The sequence below is a fragment of the Taudactylus pleione genome, unplaced genomic scaffold, assembly GCF_031769625.1.
Source record: "Taudactylus pleione unplaced genomic scaffold, aTauple2 ptg001137l, whole genome shotgun sequence".
Taxonomy (NCBI): domain Eukaryota; kingdom Metazoa; phylum Chordata; class Amphibia; order Anura; family Myobatrachidae; genus Taudactylus; species Taudactylus pleione.
This window is the reverse complement of record NW_028285538.1, coordinates 5,499,208-5,520,288: the sequence shown is the minus strand read 5'-3', so window position 1 is coordinate 5,520,288 and position 21,081 is coordinate 5,499,208. Positions and strand designations below refer to the sequence as shown.

The following is a 21,081-nucleotide window of genomic DNA, read 5'->3' as shown; positions in this document are numbered from 1 at the left end:
GCACTTTCAATACCCTAATGTACAGTATTGTGCTTTTATTAATATGGATGGAAGAGAAAAGGGGAATTTCTGGTGTCCTTCCAATTACTGATTATTGCCTTTTCTACTTCAGGGTCCATAGGGGTCCACAGGGTGACCTTGGGGTATAGCTGGATCCTGGATCCTCGGGCACCACGGAGTTAAAGCTTTTAGCTGCTCCCAGGATGCACTTGGGTCCAACCTCCCCTATACCCCGCCCCCGAGCCACAGGCACCTCAGTTTAATATGGTGCCCGGCCGGAGTCGGGTCACCCTGCGGGGGGGGTCTGCAGGAGCAGCCCCCTAAAGCTTTTTTAACTTAGTTAAATTTATTTATTTTTTGACTACAGTTTTTTCTTTTTCTACCAGAGCGGCAGCGATGGGCTGTCTGTACAGACGCCCACGCTGCCGCTCCTTCTCCCTGCTGGCGCCGCGACGCCAGCACTGAACTGGGGATCGCGGCGGGGGAAGCCAGAGTCTGTACTAGCCGGACTCTGGCTTCCCCCGGGACTGCTGCCGGAAGACGCCGGGGAGATCAGGTAAGCCGCGCACCGCTGATTAGCGGCGGTGCGCGGGTAATGCCTTTCATATGCAGTCCCATGCCCCCGGTCTAGGGGACAGACCGGGGGCGCTAGCGGTGGCGGCGGGCCCCCCCTCCATCGGAGGCATACCCCGCCAGACCACTAGACCACCAGGGTAATTAAGCGGCAAGCGGGATGCCGGCAACCCGGGGGTTAATATGCTAGCCAGGGGAGGAAGCCTTCCCTGTCAGCGGCTCCTCCCCTCAGCTCAGCGCGCCTTTCAGCTCGGAGTCTGGCGTCGCTGAGCTGCAGCTACTCGGCCACTCCTCCTCTGAGGTCTCCAGCGGCCATTTTCTTACTGGCAGCGTGGATACTCTCAGGGAGCACGCGGACCGGTCCCCCTGTGTACCTCTCCCCCGACAAGGACAGTGTACACAGCGCTATAGCCCTCCCAGACACTGAATCTGGGAGGTTGATTGTACTGGAAAGGTGCAGTGAGTATATCTTCCTGAATGGTATGTGACTTTTGCTAGTGCTGCCTGTCTGTGCTAATTTCTACTTACTGTCAGCCTGTACCTATCCCTTTCCTTCTCCTACAAGCCCTACAGGTGTGCGGGGGAAGGGTGTTTCTACTGACCTCACCTATATAGATCACGTATTTGTGAGGTCCGTCACATACAGTTGTGTGCTACACGGTGCCATATTGTGGGCTGTTGTTCAGCACACTGGTGAGTGCGCACGTTTTCTTCCTAAGTCATGTCTGAGGAGGAGATTGAGCACTCCGGGGCTCCAGCATTGTTCTCCTGCAGGCGCTGTTCTGCAGGAGTGGATAGGGAGGATTTGTCACAGGACGGCCTGTGCGGACGGTGCCAGGCGGTCCCTGGTACGTCTAAACCTCCCATTTCGCAGGAGCCACCATGGGCGATGTTTTCCCAGGTGCTGGTGTCCATCGCGGACCGTCTGTCGGTCCCGACTGCCGCCCCTACTAGGGCGTTGCCCCAGCCTGCCATCCCCCATTCCCCGGGTGTCCCACAATTATTGCAGACTCCCCCGGGGTCTCAGCCTGTTGGTCCCTATGCGGGGTTGCCAATGTATATTCAGTCCACCCCTGTGGCACAGCCGGCTGTGGTGCCGTTTCAGGCTCCTGTGACCGCTCCTCCACCCTGGGTGGATGCGCTTTCCCACACTGTCCAAGATTTGGCGGCAGCATCTTCGGCTTTTCAGTCGATGTTGCGCAGTGACGTGCCCTCCAGGGCGTCTAAACGCTCAGTCATGGCACAGGCTGCGCATCTTTCGGATTCTGAGGGGTTCTCGGATGATGGTGAGGTACAGGATGACTCAGCCTCAGATGCCTCAGTCCAGGAGGTAGACACTAAGTCTTCCATCAATGTGCGGGCTCTGGTTAAGGCGGTGCGGGCTATTCTTCTGATTGAGGATGAGGCACCCGCTCCCAAGTCAGGGTATCCTAGTTTTAAAAAAGCTAAGGTTACTTCTAAAGCGTTCCCCTTGTCTGATCAGTTGACTGATCACATGGCGGTGGCCTGGCAGACGCCCAGTAAGCGTTTCCTGCCACAGAAACGCTTGGCGTCCAATTATCCATTCCCGGAAGCGCATTGTAAGAAATGGGAAACTCCGCCTGCAGTCGATTCCCATGTAACACGCCTCATCAGGAGTGCTACTTTGCCATTGCCGTCTATATCCTCGCTGAAGGATCCTACGGACAGGAAGGTGGAGACTTGTCTAAAGTCTGTTTATTCTCTCTCAGGGGCTGTAGCCCGGCCGTCCATGGCCATCTCCTGGGTGGCCAAGGCCATTGAGGGGTGGGCCAACGCCTTGGAGGACACGTTTACGGATGAATCTCCGGACGTCCAGAGGGCGTTGTTAGGACAGATGAGAGATGCCGCCTCCTACATTGGAGAAGCATCTTTGGATGCTAGCCTGTTGACCTCTAGGGTTTCGGCGGCGGCAGTGTCTGCTCGTAGATCCTTGTGGTTGCGGTCTTGGAGAGCAGACGCGGATTCAAAGAAAGGCTTGGAGGCCTTACCTTTTAATGGGGAATTACTATTTGGTCCGGACCTGGACAAAATAGTAGATACCCTGGCAAAATCCAAGTCAGCCTTCCTCCCTTCAGCTACTACACCTGCTAAGGTCCGGAGCTCGGCGTTTCGTTCCTTTCGGGTTCAGGGCAAGGCAAAGGGTCAGTCCTTCCCGAGGCAGTCCGCACCCAAGACCGCCTCAAAGCCAAAGAAGCAAGCCTGGAGTGCTAGGCGCCCTTCTTCCAAGCCAGAAGATAAGCCTTCTGCGTGATGGGACGGGCCTCCCTCTGGGGGACCCCAGAGTGGGAGGCCGACTTCTTCAATTCGCCCAGTGCTGGCACAATACCACCACGGATGCCTGGGTGCGAGAAGTGGTCTCCCAGGGGTACGCCCTGTCTTTTCGGCACAGGCCGACCTTGCCAGTTTTTTTGCACAAGTCCTTCTCAGGACAAAACCAAGGCCTTGCAGGTTCAGGAAGCCATAGAGGCCTTGCTGACGGCGGGGGTCATTATACCCGTACCACAGTCTCAACGTGGGATGGGGTATTACTCTACGCTGTTTCTGGTGCAGAAACCCAATGGCTCTCATCGCCCCATCCTCAATTTGAAGTCCCTGAACAGGTTTCTCGGGGTTCCCAAATTCAGGATGGAAACTTTGCGTTCCATCATACTGGCGATGGAACCGGGGGATTATATGGTCTCCCTGGATATCCAGGACGCCTACCTCCATGTGCCTATAGCAACATCGCACCAACGGTTTCTGCGGTTTGCTATTCTCCACAACCACTACCAATTCAGGGCTCTACCCTTTGGTCTCTCCACGGCACCAAGGGTATTTACCAAGGTGATGGCGGTCATGGCGGCTCACCTTCGGAGCCAGGGGATACGGTTGCTACCGTATCTAGACGACCTCCTCTTGCTGGCAAGCTCCCCGGAGGTACTGATCCAGCATCTCCACCTGACGGTCGCTTGTCTACAGGCGCACGGCTGGTTGATCAACTGGAAGAAATCCTCCCTCATCCCATCACAACGGATGGTTCATTTGGGGGCCCTGCTGGACTCTCGTCAGCAACGGATTTTTCTGACTCCAGAGAAGGTCTCCTCCTTACAGCTGCTGATTCACAGTTGTCTGAGCAGTGGCAGAGTGTCGGTGCACTCAGCGATGAGAGTTTTGGGGTCCATGGTGTCGGCATTCGACATGGTGGAGTTTGCCCAGTTCCATTCCAGGCCCCTGCAGGGGCTGATTCTTTCAGAATGGAACGGATTGACACACAGGATCCGCTCTCAGATGCTGGTGTTGTCCTCGGAGGTGCGTCTGTCCCTAGCCTGGTGGCTGCAGACAGCGCATCTCCTGGAGGGGCGCCCCTTTTGGATCCCGGAATGGGTTCTGCTCACGACAGATGCCAGTCTCCGGGGTTGGGGGGCGGTGACAGGCTCCTTGTCACTTCAGGGTCGTTGGTCGGCGGAGGAAGCGATTCTTCCCATCAACATCCTGGAACTGCGGGCAGTATACAGAGCCCTGCAGTCGTCCGGCACCGCTCTTCACGGAAGGGCCGTTCAGGTGCAGTCAGACAACGCCACCACGGTGGCGTACATCAATCACCAGGGAGGGACTCGCAGTCGAGCTGCGATGTCGGAGGTGTCCCGCGTCCTGGCTTGGGCGGAGCGCTATCTTCCAGCTCTCTCGGCAGTTTTCATCCCAGGAGTCCTCAATTGGGAGGCAGACTTCCTCAGCCGTTACGATGTGCATCCCGGGGAATGGTCGCTTCATCCAGAGGTATTCCAACTACTCGTGGACAAGTGGGGGCTGCCAGAGCTGGACCTGATGGCGTCCCGTTACAATCACAAGCTGCCTGTGTACGGGTCAAGGACAAGGGACGCAGGCGCAAGTCTGATAGACGCGCTGTCGGTGAAATGGCTGTTTCAACTGGCTTACTTGTTCCCTCCGATATCTCTGCTGCCTCGGGTCCTGCGCAAGTTCAAACAGGACGGAGGCACACTGATCCTGGTGGCCCCAGCGTGGCCCAGAAGGCCGTGGTACTCCGATCTGCGGAGCCTGTCCATCGACGCTCCGTACCTCCTACCTCAACGGCGGGACCTGTTGTCTCAGGGGCCCTGTCTTCACCCGGATCTGGGTCGACTATCTTTGACGGCGTGGCTCTTGAGACAGCCGTCCTGAGGTCTCGGGGCTTTTCTAGCTCCGTTATTACCACCATGCTGAGGGCGCGCAAGCCTGCTTCCGCGAGGATCTATCACAGAGTGTGACACACTTACTTTCAGTGGTGCGAGGCCAGAAACTATGATCCCCAGGTGTTCCGAGTTTCGCGTATTCTGGCTTTCCTTCAGTCCGGTTTGGATTTAGGATTACGTCTTTCTTCACTGAAGGTACACGTGTCTGGTCTGTCGGTGTGGTTCCAGCGCAGGATCGCTGCTATGCCGGACGTACACACCTTTTTCCAGGGTGTTTTGAGAATCCAGCCTCCCTTTGTGCCACCTGTGGCCCCGTGGGATTTGGCGGTGGTTCTTAGGGCCTTACAGGGTCCTCCTTTTGAGCCCTTGGAGTCAGTGGAGCTCAAGTGGCTAACTTTTAAAACTGTTTTCCTCTTGGCAATTGCTTCTGCCAGGAGGGTTTCAGATTTGGGGGCGCTTTCTTGTCGTCCCCCTTTTCTGATTTTTCATCAGGACAGAGCGGTGCTTCGCACTCGTCCTGATTTCCTGCCTAAGGTGGTTTCCAGGTTCCACATTAATCAGGAAATTGTTGTACCAGCCTTTCAGTCACCTGATCTTTCGGCTGGGGAGACTTCCTTAGACGTTGTAAGGGCACTCCAGGTTTATGTGGACCGGACTAGTTCTGTGAGGAAGTCGGATTCTTTGTTTATCCTCTTTGGTTTTCACAAGAGGGGTTGGCCTGCCAACAAACAGACTCTAGCCCGTTGGCTTCGTTCTGTTATTATTGAGGCTTATATGCAGGAGGGTTTACCGGTTCCAGCCTCTGTTAAGGCTCATTCCACTCGGTCCGTGGGCCCTTCTTGGGCTGCTAGCCGTGGCGCCTCTGCTGTTCAGCTCTGTAAGGCGGCCACCTGGTCTTCCATTCAGACCTTTTTGAGGTTCTATGCGTTTGACACCTTTGCCTCTCAGGATGCATCCTTTAGGCGCCGGGTTCTCCTATCAGCACAGGAGCGTCCCCGCCCTTAGTTGGACTGCTTTGGGACATCCCCAAGGTCACCCTGTGGACCCCTATGGACCCTGAAGTAGAAAACAAGAGATATGGTAAGAACTTACCTTTGTTATCTCTGTTTCTACGAAGTCCATAGGGTCCACAGGGCACCCGCCCTGACGCACCTGGCTTCATATGGGCTCTGTGACTGGTCACCGGTTTTCCGTCTCCCATTTCTGTGAGTATGGTTCTTGTGTGTTCCAGTCTTCCTTCTCTCTGTTTCGTCTCCTCCTCCGGCCTGGGCTGCTTACCAACTGAGGTGCCTGTGGCTCGGGGGCGGGGTATAGGGGAGGTTGGACCCAAGTGCATCCTGGGAGCAGCTAAAAGCTTTAACTCCGTGGTGCCCGAGGATCCAGGATCCAGCTATACCCCAAGGTCACCCTGTGGACCCTATGGACTTCGTAGAAACAGAGATAACAAAGGTAAGTTCTTACCATATCTCTTGTTTTTCCACTGCTTTGCTTTTGGGGGTAGCCTTTTAGGTCTTTTGTGTCTTCAACAAAGTTATTGTGTCGTCAGTAATCAATGGTCATTTATTATCTGAATTACCAGTAGCAGGGGGAGAGGCCACCATTTGTTATAAGGTCCTCTTGGTGACAATTCCTTTTTAGTTATAACTGAAGATGAATTTGGGACAACCACAATCTCTATCCCCAGCTGCTGAAGCAGAGCGCGTGATTAAATTCCTTCCTCTGAAGCTGTAAAGGACAAGGACTAACCCACCAGGAAAGCATGGGGCTGTACTTTCTCCTGCTTAGTTGTTGGTGACTAATAAGGACCAGGGCGTTGTATGAGGAGGAGTAAAATGTTCTTCCAGTGTGCTACCTCCTAGGGCAGGGATCTTCAACCTTTTGCCCTCCAGCTGCTGTGAAACTACACATCCCAGCATGCCCTGCTACCGTTTTGATATAACAGCATGCTAAAACTGTGGCAGGGCATCCTGGGATCTGTAGTTCCACAGCAGCTGGAGGGCCAAAGGTTGAAGACCCTTGTAGGGAACCTACAGTTTGTAACCCTACAGATATGGAGAAGGGAATTTAACAGTACAAATACTAATGTTTCCATGTATGGAAAAACATTTTGATTTCTCTTGGACTTTAAATGGACAGCTGTCCAGTATAACTGTTTGCTAAATTTGTAACCATTGTTTTATGTTCACAGTTTACCAATTGTAGAACTTGATGGACTTGTTAATAATTTTCATTTTATTTTTTCCTTTAACAATATTTGGTTCTATATCTTTTCTATAGCATGAATGTCAGCATCATCATTCAAAAAATAAAAAGCACTCTAAGAAGTCTAAAAAACACCATCGTAAAAGGTCTCGCTCACGTTCGGTGAGTACTAATCTGCCATTGTTGGTCTTTAGTGTGGTTTAGATTATTGATCTTTAGATTTGTAGATAAAAGCATGCTTAAAGTATGTCCACCATAGCCAAGCTTTTGTGAGTATGCTTCTGTTAATTCACTAAGATTGGAATGGTGTGGTATCAAGTGTTTTTTTGTTAGATCCTAGTGAACAGAACAGGCTACTTTATACATTTTAGTGAAAATTTACAAAATGGCTGCTTCACTTGCAAAAAGGTGACAGATTCACTTTAAACATCCCTTACAAATAATGAATAGTGTCTGATAGTTGGTGGGATGAGATATCAATTTAATAAAAGATTACTGTTGTATATTTCTGAAATGTTGTTGTTTGACTGCTTTGTCTTCACGTTGCCAACACTTTGGTGTTATTACAGAACATGCAAATTTGGTTCCTCATCCGGATAGCACTTGCAGATGAAAGCATATTTTGGTGTATATTTTTTTAAAACATTTTAACTAGTTCCTGAATGTCAGTCTACATACAGTCAGAAGCCACTATTGTCTAACAATACATAGCTCTGCACCCTACTTATCTAATGGTAGCAGGGTATATTGTTTTAATATGCTGCCAGTGTTTGACATCCTTTTATATTGACCAATGCATTAGCAAACTGGTGCATGGAGGAACCAGAGCATATGGTTGTCTGGTTTATTGCAGTAACTAGAAATATATAAGCATCACCTTTTTAGATCTACAATTATAAATCACTATTCGTAGTAGTATAGTGCTCTCTAGTTCATCAGCCAGCGTTATTTAAAATCTATTGCTGTCATTATACAGTGTGTAATGGATAAGGTTCCCTCACTAGGCCTGACGTGTCCCTCCTAAAATTTACAGTTAAAAGAAACTTACTAAATGGATCAGTCAGCCCCACAAAATGAAAAAAAAAGTTTTGGACTGTCTTTTAGAACATATTTGGGGCAGTGCAGTTGAAAGGGCAAAGTTAACCTTTGAGAAGTCTTTGGGTCTAGACATCACACTGGTCGCCTTTGATTTTTAGCAAAGCTACAGTGCTGTGTGTTGACGTGGTTTTCACGGCAGTGATAATCGTCCTGTTGAAATCCAAGGGAGGTACAGTGACTTCCTATTTGGCAACTGCTAATCAAAGTAGATCCTCGACCTCAGTTCTCAAGACCCAGCTACAGGTTACGTCCAATATTCTGGCATCACATTGATAGATAATTAGCAAAAGTCAAAACTCTTTCTGACCCAATGAATGGTATTTTAGGACTGCCATTCATTACCAGTCTAGAGGTTCTGTGCTTGTCAGTGGATAAGATTAACGATTTACAAAGGCTAATAAGGACGCAAGTATGTTAACTCTATTATTTATGAAGATTATCTCCACTGTCAATGCAGTTCAGTTTGCTCATTTACACTTTAGGACATTTCAAATAGCAATTCTTACAAAATCTGTCCATCGCTTGTCCAGTCAACTTCTATCTCTGCCTCTCAAGAGGTGCATCAATTTCTGTTCTGAGGCCCTATAGTCCTAACACAGGGGTCATCCCTTTGTCATTGGGGACTAGTTGATAGTAAAAACAGGTGCAATCCCTCAGGAGTGGGAGTTCTAACTCTACATTTTTGCCTTTGGAAGCTCTAGTTCCTATAGGAATCTGATCTTTCCATCAACATCCTAGAACTGAAAGCAGTGAGTAGTTCTCTAATAACGACTGTCTCTGCTAAAAGGGAAGGCCATAAAAATTAAATCGCCCAACGCTACAGCAGTGGCATACATACAAGTGAGGTGCCAGGAGCTCCCTGACAATGAAATGACTACAAACATTATGCGCTTGGTGAAATGGAATGTTCCAGCAATTTTGGCAATGTTCATTCTGGGGTGGTAAATTGGCAGTCTATTCCTAGGCAGACATGTTTTACATCAGGGTGAATGGTCACTTCGCCCAGAGGCATTTTGGTGGACCACTTTTCCTCAAGGTCCAGGGTTCCAAAGGCATTACTGTTGGATGCCACGTCAGGCCATCGAAAATTTCAGCTAGTTTTACTTTTTCCGCTTCTTGGATACTCAAAGAGATGGACATAAGGGGGCTTTGAGTCATCCTTGTAACATTGTACTGGCCAAGCAGATGGTGATCGGTCTGTCCTTGTGGTTTGCTTTAAGACAAGACCAAGCCAAGGGGCTTTTCTTAATCAAGATACGGTTCTGTTTTAGTTTATAGTTTGTCTATTGAAGCCATCATTTTTATAGCTAATGGCGTCTTATACAGCTTGACTTGAAAGCTAGGAAACCTGTGTCTGTTGCAAACTAATGACTATGGATGACTTCTGTTTCTTGGTGCAAGAAGAGAGGTTTTCACACCTCTACCTTTTTAGATTGAATGCTTATTGTCTTTTTTTTGCAGGAAGGTCTAGACCAGTGGTCAGGGAACAGGGGTAAATTACCCCACATGGGGTAAAAAATACAAAATTCCTGGGGGTAGTGGACGGACAGCCGGGCATGCATATGAATCGTTCTATAAAATAAAATGATTCTTATATGTGCCGCAGGGAGGCTCTAAGCCGGACGCCCGCTGAGATGTTATTGCCAGCAGGCGCCCGGCTCCTTCCCTGCAGCGCCGCATTAGCCGGAGACTGGAGTTCTCTTCTGAACTCCAGCTTCCGCCTCTCTCCATGTGCACTATGGGAGAGACGTCATGACGTCTCTCCCATAGTTCCGAGGAGCAGCTGGGCGGACAGGACGGCAGCGGATGCAGGAGCAGGGATTAAGGTAAGTGGGTTTTTTGGGGGGGGTTTTTGTACAAGGGGCATTATATGGGGGCACTACTACAGGGGCATTATATGGGGGCACTACTACAGGGGCATTATATGGGGGTACTACTACAGGGGCATAACTATGGGGGCACTACTACATGGGCATAACTATGGGGGCACTACTATATGATTTCCTTCCTTTCAAATCAAGGGGCTAACGTCGGCGTATCTAAATATATTTTGGGGTAAAAGGTAAAAAGTTCCCTGACCTCTGGTCTAGACAGTAGTTTGAGATTCAGGGGTCCATGTACTAAGTGGAGAGATAAGGGGGCCGAACAAAAAAGGCAGAGAAAATCCCTGTACATATCTCTTCTCGATATGTACTAAAGGGTTTTTCTCCGCCCTCAGCCTTCTAATGCTAAGAGCAAGCTAGAATATAACACTGCCATAGGCACCTATGGCAGCGCTAAGTGACCCAGGTGTTACTAAAGAGAGGTCACTTACTTTCAGCTGTCTTCTCCAGAGCTGGCTTTGTTGCCGTGATCTACCTCTCCTGACATGAAGACAAGTGAGATGCAGGCTGCAGGAAGAGAAGCCGTCGCATTTGACAGTTTGTTAATAAAGGTGGTTTAAAGAAGAAAAAAAACTACTGAAGCTGTACGGGATTCTGGACAGGAGAGATGACCAGCAGGCGTCCACAGTGCATTCAGGACATGCAATGCGTGTCTGCCAACACTGCCGAGGGGGTGACTTGCTGTTCACTCTCCTCGGCAGGGCTATGTTTTTTGGTACATATCGTGTTGGACATCTCCTGCTTCACGACGGTGACTGACAAAGCAGGAGCGGCTTTTTCTTCACAATAAGTGGTTTTAATACATGGACTCCTCAGTTCCTTACGAGTAAAGATCTCTCTCTGTCACTTTTACAAGGAATCTAGTTTCTACACATGCAGCCTCTATTTGTTCCTCCAATAGCTCTTGGGACCTTAATTTGGTCCTCTGTCTTACAACTTCCTCTATTTCATGATTTGGATCTAGAATTGATAATAACATTAATCGTAATTTGAATTATGGTCTTGTTTTTGGTGATATCTTCTGATAGAAGGCATTCAGAACTGGGAACGCTTTTGTGGAGGTATATAAATACCACTTGAATCCTTGTCACCCCTCTTAATATGTACCTTTATGGAAGCTGAGGGGTCCCTTGTTTTGTTAGATGTGGCCCAGGCCCTATTAGGAAAACAAATGACTGATCTGTCCTGATCTAATGCTCAAAAAGGGATTGGTCATTGACTAATGCCTTTTTCAGATATGAATAATATCAACCCAGCAATTTCCCGACCCTGGTAAAGAGCAGGGTCAGGGACCTGGAACTTTGTCCCAAGGTGTTTGCCTTCACACTTGCCTAAATCCCTGGTTGATGCGCGCGTTCACATGCAAAAACCCAGGATTTAGATGCAAGTGTGAAAGGGGCTTTAAAGAAACATTGTTAGATGGAGCATTTCAGTCAATCGGGCATTTATTTGTATGGGAAAACAAGTTCCTGACAATATTAGGGCTTTTTCTGTCAGATCAATGAGACTCCTGGGCAGCCTGGCACTGGGCCTTTGCAGAACAATGGTGTCAAGTGATCATTAGTCCATAATTTCACAATGTTATTGTTTCAATGTTTTGGCTCCATAGAGGCTAGTTTTTGATATAAAGTTTTGTGCTCTGAAATTTTAGAGCAAACCGTCATCTGGGAGCAGCTTTGAACCATGTCCCCAACTGGATGAAAGAGAGAACTACTTCTTTTTTTTTTTTTTTTAACTTAAATCCATGTCTCATCCACAGGGGAACATTGTATCCCCTCCCTTTACTCGTGTGTGTGTGTGTGTGTGTGTGTTTCAGTTTATAGGTTTGAAAATTGGAAAATGGTTTTCCTTACGCTTGTAGCTGCTGTCTGTTCTCTGGGGCTTATTTAGTTTGCAACTATGGTTTCCTGATGAGAGAGAGGAGCGTTTCGAATTTGTGCAGAATTGAAGTGAAATGCCTAACTCCTGCTCTATACCCAGTGGTTGCACAATACCAGGGAAATGGATGTATCGGAAGCACAAAAATCCTGTTTTGTGCCCATTTCCCCTATGTTTATTTTCCTCATCTTCCTCATTTTTGAAAAGTTCACGTAATGGTTTTGATCTTTTAGGAATCTGACTCTGAGGATGAGGAAGACAACCATACAAAAAAGAAAAGGCAGCGATCAGACTCTCGGTCGGGCTCTGAACATTCCTCTAGTGGAGAATCTGGTAAATTTAAAACTCTGATCACTTCTGTTTTATAAAGATTATTTAATAAAGGACTATTCTAGTCTGCTTTCCCAACAGTTTGTAGGCTTTAATCCTACTCCCTCAGTTTATTGAATTCAAATTTTTAGTACCTACCTGGTGTTCACAGTGATTTGCTGGCTTTCTATACCTCACGGTTCACAGGAGCGGAGCAATCATTTACAGGTCTGCTGACACAATCTGAGCATTCCTGTAATGTGTTATAGTTGATAGCACAGTGTAATGGGTAACGCCACTATACTGTACTATTACATATATAACACATTGCGGTGGTGTAGTACTTAATAATTGTTAAATGGTACCAAAGCTTTAAGTAAGTACAAAAAGAATACAGTACCATTCTAGGTTGTCTAAGGCCGGGCACACATCGGAACGACGGCCAATCATGCAGATGGTTGGGGCGATTCCTCTTCGCCCTGGACTATAACAGGTTGGTCGGACACACTACACGATTTATTGAACGACACCTCGTTTCATCCTTCTTTAAACTGCACAGCCCCAATCTTGTATGCGAGCCGCGGGAGCGCGCAATTGTCTGTGCGCGCTAAACAATGTAGACAATTTGTCGTTCCAGCACATCAAATTGTCCCAATACCATTTGAGTGTCTAACTGGCCTAATACAGATGAGGGGCTGGTAGATTATAGAGGAGGAACCAGGTAATGCTGCTCCTGTATTCCGTCTATTGCGTACCTTCACTGTGAAGGTCATTTTCTCATTTTACAGTTTTTTTGTTCCTCGGAGCATTTAAATTGTACAATCAATCGATTTCAGACTTTTTTTTTTTTTTTTTCTTCACCGTTTCTCTTATTTTTACAGAAAAAAGCTATAAAAAGACAAAAAAGCACAAGAAGAAGAGTAAAAAGAGGAGACATAAGTCTGTAAGTTTGATTCTGCCTTAAATAAGAATTGCAGGGGCTTGGTTATAGGAAGACTCTATATGCATAAAGAATTATATATACGATTTTGACACCTCCCATTACGGAGGTACCTGTTTAATACGGGCCGTGCAAAAGTTTCTTAACGTTCATTAGAGTGAGGAAGCCGGAGGCTCCTGACCATTTGCGATTTAAGAGGACAAACATATAGCAGACCTATTTATCCCTTGAATAATGCGGACATAAAAAATGGTGGTTCCTCCCAAGGTAGATGTACCTATAATGTGCTTGGCCAGGACCATGATATCAAACGCGGCGACTGTTTTGTTGCTATGGACTGGAATTGCAAGGACTTCTCTAAATCTATATATGTTGCAATTGGTGCCTCTGTTAGACTTTTCTTTTCTTTGCCATGGGTTAACAAGGCAATCTAAAAGTGGTTGTAGCAGCTCTTGGATAGTTTGCTGTCAGGAGCGCCCGTGTCTGAATTGCTGAACTTGGTTGAGTACGTTTGTGATCCATCGGACTACCTGGGGGTGCTTGGTCTCATTGAGGTCAGGATTTCAGCCTCTGTGTTCCCGGTGTGCCAGACACTGGCTTAATGCTTTGAAAGTAGACGTGAAGTCTAAGAGCTCTCCAATCCCTATCTTTTCAGATGTCTTCTATTCGCTAGAACTGGAGAAGGTTATAATCATGGTCAAAAAGAACTCTTTACCCATTTATTCACTAAAACATAGGGGCAACTTGGTCTTGGTCATCTTCTACTGAGAAGATCTCCATGTGGAGAGCATCAGGGGCATCAGAAAACAGACTGGCATTAATGAGTGGATTGATTGCCCATCAATGCTGTATTGGTAGCCTGTCTACTTTTTATCCGACATCAGTAGTTCAGTTCCACTTCAGATGCCAGGATAAGAGGAGTTTCCTACCCAAACAGTGTCTCATCACTGGTGTTCTCGGAGGCAACACAAGATTCCTAGCCTCGTGGGAACTATTTGGCCATTAATCACCTCAGGGGTAATCATTCCAGTAGCGGAAAAGGAATTGGGGTTCTATTCAGAGTCTGTGGAGGAGCTTCCATCTCAATGCAGATTTTGAATTAAAGTTCTGAATTCTATGGCCCTATTGTCCTCTCCCCCAGCAGGTTCAGAGACCGTGGATTTCACAGATGTAAAAAAAAAAAATAAATAAAAATTCACATTTTAAGATCAAATATTTGTAGTATTAATTTGTAAAGCACAACCGAATTTGCTGGCGCTATATAATTAAATGTTAATAAATAATGGTATTCAATTAAAACAGTATAAAGAAAGCTACTATTCATATTACAAATGCTTTCATCTGCAAGTGTTATTGTTGATTTGTTTTGCAGGACATATTCTTTTTGCTAGGTTGCAATTTTTTTAGATTGTTTTCCTTTTTTCCATCGATTCAGTTTATGCCGTTGGTTGGGTGTTTTTATAACTACTTTGTGCACTGTAAATAATACAGCATTCTGTTACAATTTCATTATCGACCATAAACCATAATATTCCTTTGTTTAGAGGTCTTATCTACTGGTTATGGCAATTATAAGTGCATTTATTGGCTATTTTGAAACATGTTCACCAGCTTATGAGAGAGACTCCCTCCTTGCACAAGGCAGGATGTATATTTAAGTCTCCAGAGTACCTTGCCTCACTTGAGGGACTTCAAGTACACAATTTGTTTCTTAATCATGGGCTACTAATCTATCCTTGCATCACATCTGGAGTCTGCTGGTGATGTCCTCCTGCTGCCTCTTCCCGGGGCCACATGGCCACGCCTGAACTCCGTTCTGTTTGCAGTCCCTGCAGTGCCTTGGTGGTCCTCCTGCAGCTCAGGGGCAAAGCTAGGGAGATACGGGAAGGGGAGCCACAGCACCATCACTGGCTTAGCACTAAACACGCACTAATTGTTTCATGTAATACGCTAGGCTAGTCTGTACAGATTTTGCAGCACAGAGAGCTGTGCAGCGGCAGCTCCTACCTTATTTCTATAGTGGGGCTGTATGGGCTGCAGTCCAAACCTCCAGTGCTGCAGCTGTGCGCAGGCTGGCAGTCCCAGGGACTGCCTGTCTGACGTGTTATATAGCAGAAGTGCTTCCTATTGGAAGCGCTTTCTGCTAAACGGTGGGCTGCTAATTCATATGCAGGGGGATTGCAGGGGAGTGGAGGATTTTAATGGGGGGGGCTGTAGCCCCTAGCTAAAATCCACCACTAGAGCCATGCAAAATTTCACTGCATGCTTACAGCATGAAAGCTTTTTAACAATGTATTGGTGGGCCTACTGTGTGGAATACTATGATTCTTGAGCCCTACTGTGTGGCATTGGGGCCCCTGCTGTGTGGTATACTATGAGCTGGAGGCATATGTGTATAAAAACTTATTCCAAAATGGAATAAATTAATTTTGGCCTCAACATTCTACATACAATACCCCATAATGACAACTTGTAAAAAGATTTTTTGGAGATTTTTGAATATTTAATGAAAAAAAAAAAAAAAAACTAAAATCACATGTACATAAGTATTCACAGCCTTTGCTCAATAGTTTGTTGATGCACCTTTGGCAGCAATTACAGCCTCAAGTCTTTTTTAATATGATGCCACAAGCTTGGCACACCTATCTTTGGGCAGTTTCGCCCATTCCTCTTTGCAACACCTCTCAAGCTCCATCAGGTTGGATGGGAAGCGTTGGTGCACAGCCATTTTCAGTTCTCTCCAGAGATGTTCAATTGGATTAAAGTCTGGGCTCTGGCTGGGCCACTCAATGACATTCAGAGTTGTCCTGAAGCCACTCCTTTGATATCTTGGCTGTATGCTTAGGGTCGTTGTCCTGCTGAAAGATTAACAGTCACCCCAGCCTGAGGTCAAGAGCGCTCTGGAGCAGGTTTTCATCCAGGATGTGTCTGTACATTGTGCATTCATCTTTCCCTCTATCCTGACTAGTCTCCCAGTTCCTGCCACTGAAAACATCCCCACAGCATGATGCTGCCACCACCATGCTTCACTGTAGGGATGGTATTGGCCTGGTGATGAGCGGTGCCTGGTTTCCTCCAAACATAACGCCTGGCATTCACGCCAAAGAGTTTAATCTTTGTCTCATCAGACCAGAGAATTTTTGTTTCTCATGGTCTGAGAGTCCTTCAGGTGCATTTTGTCCAGGCGGGCTGCCATGTACTTTCTACTAAGGAGTGGCTTTCGTCTGGCTACTCTACAATAGAAGGCCTGATTGGTGGATTGCTGCAGAGATAGTTATCCTTCTGGAAGCTTCTCCTCTCTCCACAGAGGAATGCTGTAGCTCTGACAGAGTGACCATCGGGTTCTTGGTCACCTCCCTGTCTAGGGCCCTTCTCCCACGATCGCTCAGGTTAGACGGTTGGCAAACTCTAGGAAGAGTCCTAGTAGTTCCGAACTTCTTCCATTTACGGATGATGGAGGCCACTATGCTCATTGGGGGAATCGGTATGATATCCCGGCTGCCGCATGGCCGGGAGTTCGAATCCCGTCAGCAGCAGCCCGACAAAACAGAAGAGCCCGGCAGCGGAAGCCCGACAGCGCTGGATATCCCGATCGTGGTAAGGTAAGTATCTAATAATCTAACCTAACCCTCCTTAGGGGTGCCTAACCCTAAGTCCCCCGTGGGGGGTGCCTAAGCCACCCCCCAGGGGCTGCCTAACCCTCCCTCCCCCTAGCCTAACCCTTCCGGGGGGGTGCCTAAACCTAAGTCCCCCCCCTGGTACCCTAAACCTAACCCTCCCCCCACCCCGGCGCTGTCCGTTCACGGCGCCCGGCATCCGCTCGATCGGGATGCCAGGCGCCGGTATCCCGGCATCGGGGAAATGAGCAGCGTCTAGATAGACGCCGGTCATTTATCCCACGGCGGGATAAAGCAGTCGGGAAGCCGGCTGCCGGGATTCCGGCAGCTGGCTTCCCGATTGTATACCCTCATTGGGACCTTCAAAGCAGCAGATATTTTTCTGTACCCTTTCCCAGATTTGAGCCTCGAGACAATCATGTCTTTGAGGTCTATAGACAATTCCTTGGACTTCATGCTTGTTTGTGCCCTGACGTGCACTGTCAAGTGTGGGAGCTCATATAGACAGGTGTATGCCTTTCAAAATCATGTCCAATCAACTGAATTTACCACAGGTAGACTCCAATTAAGCTGTAGGAACATCTCAAGGATGATCAGTGGAAACAGGATGCACCTGAGCTCAATTTTGAGCTTCATGGCAAAGGCTGTGAATACTTATGTACATGTGATTTCTTAGCTTTTTTTTTTAAATAAAATTTTCAGAAATCTCAAACTTTTTACACGTTGTCAGTATGGGGTATTGTGTGTAGAATTATGAGGACATAAATGAATTTATTCCATTTTGGAATAAGGCTGTAACACCAACACAATGTGGAAAAAGTGAAGCGCTGTGAATACTTTCCGGATGCACTGTATGTGTTCCGCATTGTCAGTTAAGTACCCTTTGTATCTTTAGCAATATGAAGCTTTGAATCTAACTGCCAGTTTTGTCTGACTTTGGTCAAGGCGCCCATGTAACATTCTGCTGAGACTGGACACTTATATTGGGTTGATGTAAAACATGAACAGGCTTGTGTTTCCTATTAAGGGTGTAGATCTCATGGGAACGCCCTACTTTAAGTTATTTGAAATAACCAGGCTAATTTATTTTACAATTTATTTATTTTTTTCCTGTGTGTGTATTTTTGGGGCCATTTTACAGAATTCCCCAGAATCTGAAGTGGAGCGAGGCCGAGAAAGAGACAAAAAAGAAAGAGACAGAGAACGGGAACGAGAAAGGGACAAAGAGAATGACAAGGAGCGTTCAAGGCAAAAAATAGATTCAAAACAGAAGTCCCCCAAAAGAAAAGGAGGGAAGGACTCTGTAAGTGGAGTTTTTTAAAGGGGATATGTTTCAGTCTTTATTGAATTGTGTGGTCGTCTTTTTCCACTCCTCACTTGGAATAACTATTGTTAATGGTGTCTGCGTTCTGCCTGTGTCGTAAAGCAATAGAAATCCTTTCTACGTGGCCACATCCACACCTGGGGATCATTACACTACATGGTTGAAATCATCATTTTTTTTTTTTTTTGTTTAATTATTTTTGTTTTTGTTGCCTTTTTCATGTACTTTAACTCCAGAATATTTTGCACCATTTATTAATTTGCCAGTCCACTATATCTGACAAGAAGAAGACTAAATTACTCATTAAAGCCGTTTACAGTTATACTGCTTCTAAAGGCGAAACTCCTTTCTGGCTCCAAAATGGCATCAATATGTGTAATGTATATTTACCTCCCAACTAATGATTTATTGATGAGCACGTTCTAAGTATGCTTCTTGCTCCCACAATCATTGTGTTCCCTGTTGGGAAGCCTGTGCTGGTAACTCCTCTTGGACTCCTTGCCTTACCTTTATAAATGCTGTTTTAAGTGGCAGCTGGAACTGGCATCATCTGATCCCGCAGTTACTAGAGGAGTAGCCAAGATTCCAGGGTGGGCGGTATGGTCTGAAAATGGCACTCGGTGGGATCAGAACATGGCGGTTCCTACCACCATTCAGCAGGAGATTGCTCAGACATCATTGTTCTGCATGGATAATTGTCCCTGTTCCACATCAAATATTGTATGTTTATGGAGTCAACTGTGATGTATTCTGTAATTGCAGCTCCACCTTCTTTTAAAGGTATTTATGACTTTTGCAGGGTAATTGGGACACATCTGGAAGTGAATTAAGTGAAGGGGAGTTAGAAAAGCGGAGACGGACCCTTTTGGAGCAACTGGATGATGATCAATAAGAACACCTCCCAACCAAATACGTTTACAATACAATGTGACATATCTAAGTTTCAGTTTCAAGCAGGGAATTGTTCATGGTTCCAAGAGTTCAAACAGCTGCACTCTGTACAAAAAAAGGATCATCTCCATTTGAGAACATACAGGCCTCTTTGCCGAGTGTTTTAAGACTCCAGTTGTAAATTTCTTTTTTTTTTTTTTCATTTCTACTTTTTCTTTTTTTTCTCCAAAGAGATGCCTTAAGAACCCTTAACGGAATGTGCCACCCAATTTTCTGTGAACCATTAAATTAAACTTTGTCTAGACCATAAACCATTATCTCCATTTGGCTCTGGGAAGGCAGGGTGGGGGATTGAATTCTACTGATTTAAGCAATCTTAATTTTTTTTTTTTTTTTTTTTTTATATATACTTTTTCTTTTTTTTGCAGCCTTTTTCCGTTTCAATCCAGTGATTATTCTGTGGTACACCCTCTTCTGACTGGGCTATTTTTGTACATTTTTATGAAGTATTAAAACCTTGTCTTTTAGTTTGTGCTAGTATTTATTTGGGACTGGCTAGCGTTATGTACATTGAAATAAATGTGTTGTCCACATATGATGGCAGTAGCCTAGTGATTAGGCTACGTTCACATAGAGACCGATTCAGCGCAGCAAACTGCTTCATTCGCTGTGCATAGGTGACAGGTGCACATTAAATTTGTGTATATCCATTTATAATTTATTACGTGCAATTTGTTTTTTTTTATTATATATATCATTCACCATCAGGAAAGTCATCCAAATACTGTATTTTGTTGATATGCAGGTAACTGTTAAAAAGAAAAAAAAATTGCTTACAGATTTGTGCCATTTGTTATTTTCAGGTAAAAAAAAATATTTATGAATCACTGATAATTGTAAATACTCATGCAGATGTTAAACAGAAATAATAAACATCCATCCCACTATAATATATATATATATATATATATATATATATATATAATATGCACATGTAATTAAAATGACAGAACTTTGCAAATGTGTGTAAACAGTTGTGTGTTAAGATTTCAATGGGTAGCTTCCCTCCTGGGTTAGGTAGAGACAGGCTTTATAGAACTGCCCAATGGGTCTCTCCCCTTTCATGTTTAGGTAAAGATGGGCTTTATTAAAATACCCAATGGGTGGTTATCATGCTGCGTTAGGTAGAGACAGGTTATGTAAAAATACCCAATGGGCCGTTCACCTCCTGGGTTAGGTAGAGACTGGCTATATAAAAATGCCCAATGGGCCGTTTCCCTCCTGGGTTAGATAGAGAGGTGCTATATAAAAATGCCCAATGGGCCGTTCACCTCTTGGGTTAGGTAGAGACGGGCTATATAAAAATGCCCAATGGGCCGTTCACCTCCTGGGTTAGGTAGAGATGGCCTATATAAAAATGCCCAGTGGGCCGTTTCCCTCCTGGGTTAGGTAGAGAGGTGCTATATAAAAATGCCCCCTGATGGGAGAAGAGGAAGAGCTGCATTGTATACCATGACTATGTCCCCGTCGTTCACTCTGTGAGGAGATAAGCTCCTCATCCTATAGCATTGGAGTCTGCAGTTAATATAAACCATCTGTATCTTATAGAGACATCTCTTGTGTCTTAATGTTTTTTTGTTACCAAATTCGAGTTATTGGTGTTTCTTGATCATATGATGTGACCCAGAGAAGTCTGCTTGTGCTCTCACAGCTATAGGAATTCTGTCTGGAAATTGTGTATGTGCCATCTTGCCCATGGAATGATTTCTGTGGTGGAAGAAACTTTTCCTAACAGTTTATTGCCCTTTCTTACTGTGGTACATTGAAGAGTCTGTACCTCATGCGCCAAAAATGGTATCTTGAGACATGGTTGAGAAAGTTACCTAGCTTTGTAAGGTAATTATTACTCTAAAGCTGAGTACACACTAAAGCAAATATCAGCATGATATTTAGTTTCCTGGCAAATTGGAACAACATATCAAGCGGATTGCACTGTGTGTACAGCTGCTTGCGCTCCTGCTGGTCCCGTACCACATTTTGTGGCTGGTCATGCTGCATGGTCAATCAGAAGATATCGTGTACATGACCCCATGCTTCTGAATGCGGCCATTGAACAATATATCGTTCAGTGTGGGCGGGTGACCGCAATATCGTTCAGTCAGTCGCCCTGTCTGCC

The 21,081-nt window shown here is 46.1% G+C and overlaps 1 protein-coding gene across 1 annotated transcript in view; it reads left to right on the top strand.

Annotated features, from left to right (window-relative positions):
- The window catches only part of PRPF40A (pre-mRNA processing factor 40A), a 98,214-nt gene extending 78,782 nt beyond the window's left edge, over positions 1 to 19,432 (top strand). Inside the window, exons 23-27 of the mRNA XM_088462006.1 lie at positions 7,041 to 7,127; positions 12,058 to 12,157; positions 13,015 to 13,076; positions 17,832 to 17,993; positions 18,814 to 19,432. Of these exons, the coding sequence (XP_088318132.1) occupies positions 7,041 to 7,127; positions 12,058 to 12,157; positions 13,015 to 13,076; positions 17,832 to 17,993; positions 18,814 to 18,906 (504 nt within the window). The 3' untranslated portion in view covers positions 18,907 to 19,432. The remainder of the gene's footprint in view (positions 1 to 7,040; positions 7,128 to 12,057; positions 12,158 to 13,014; positions 13,077 to 17,831; positions 17,994 to 18,813) is intronic.
- Positions 19,433 to 21,081: the final 1,649 nt, after the last annotated feature.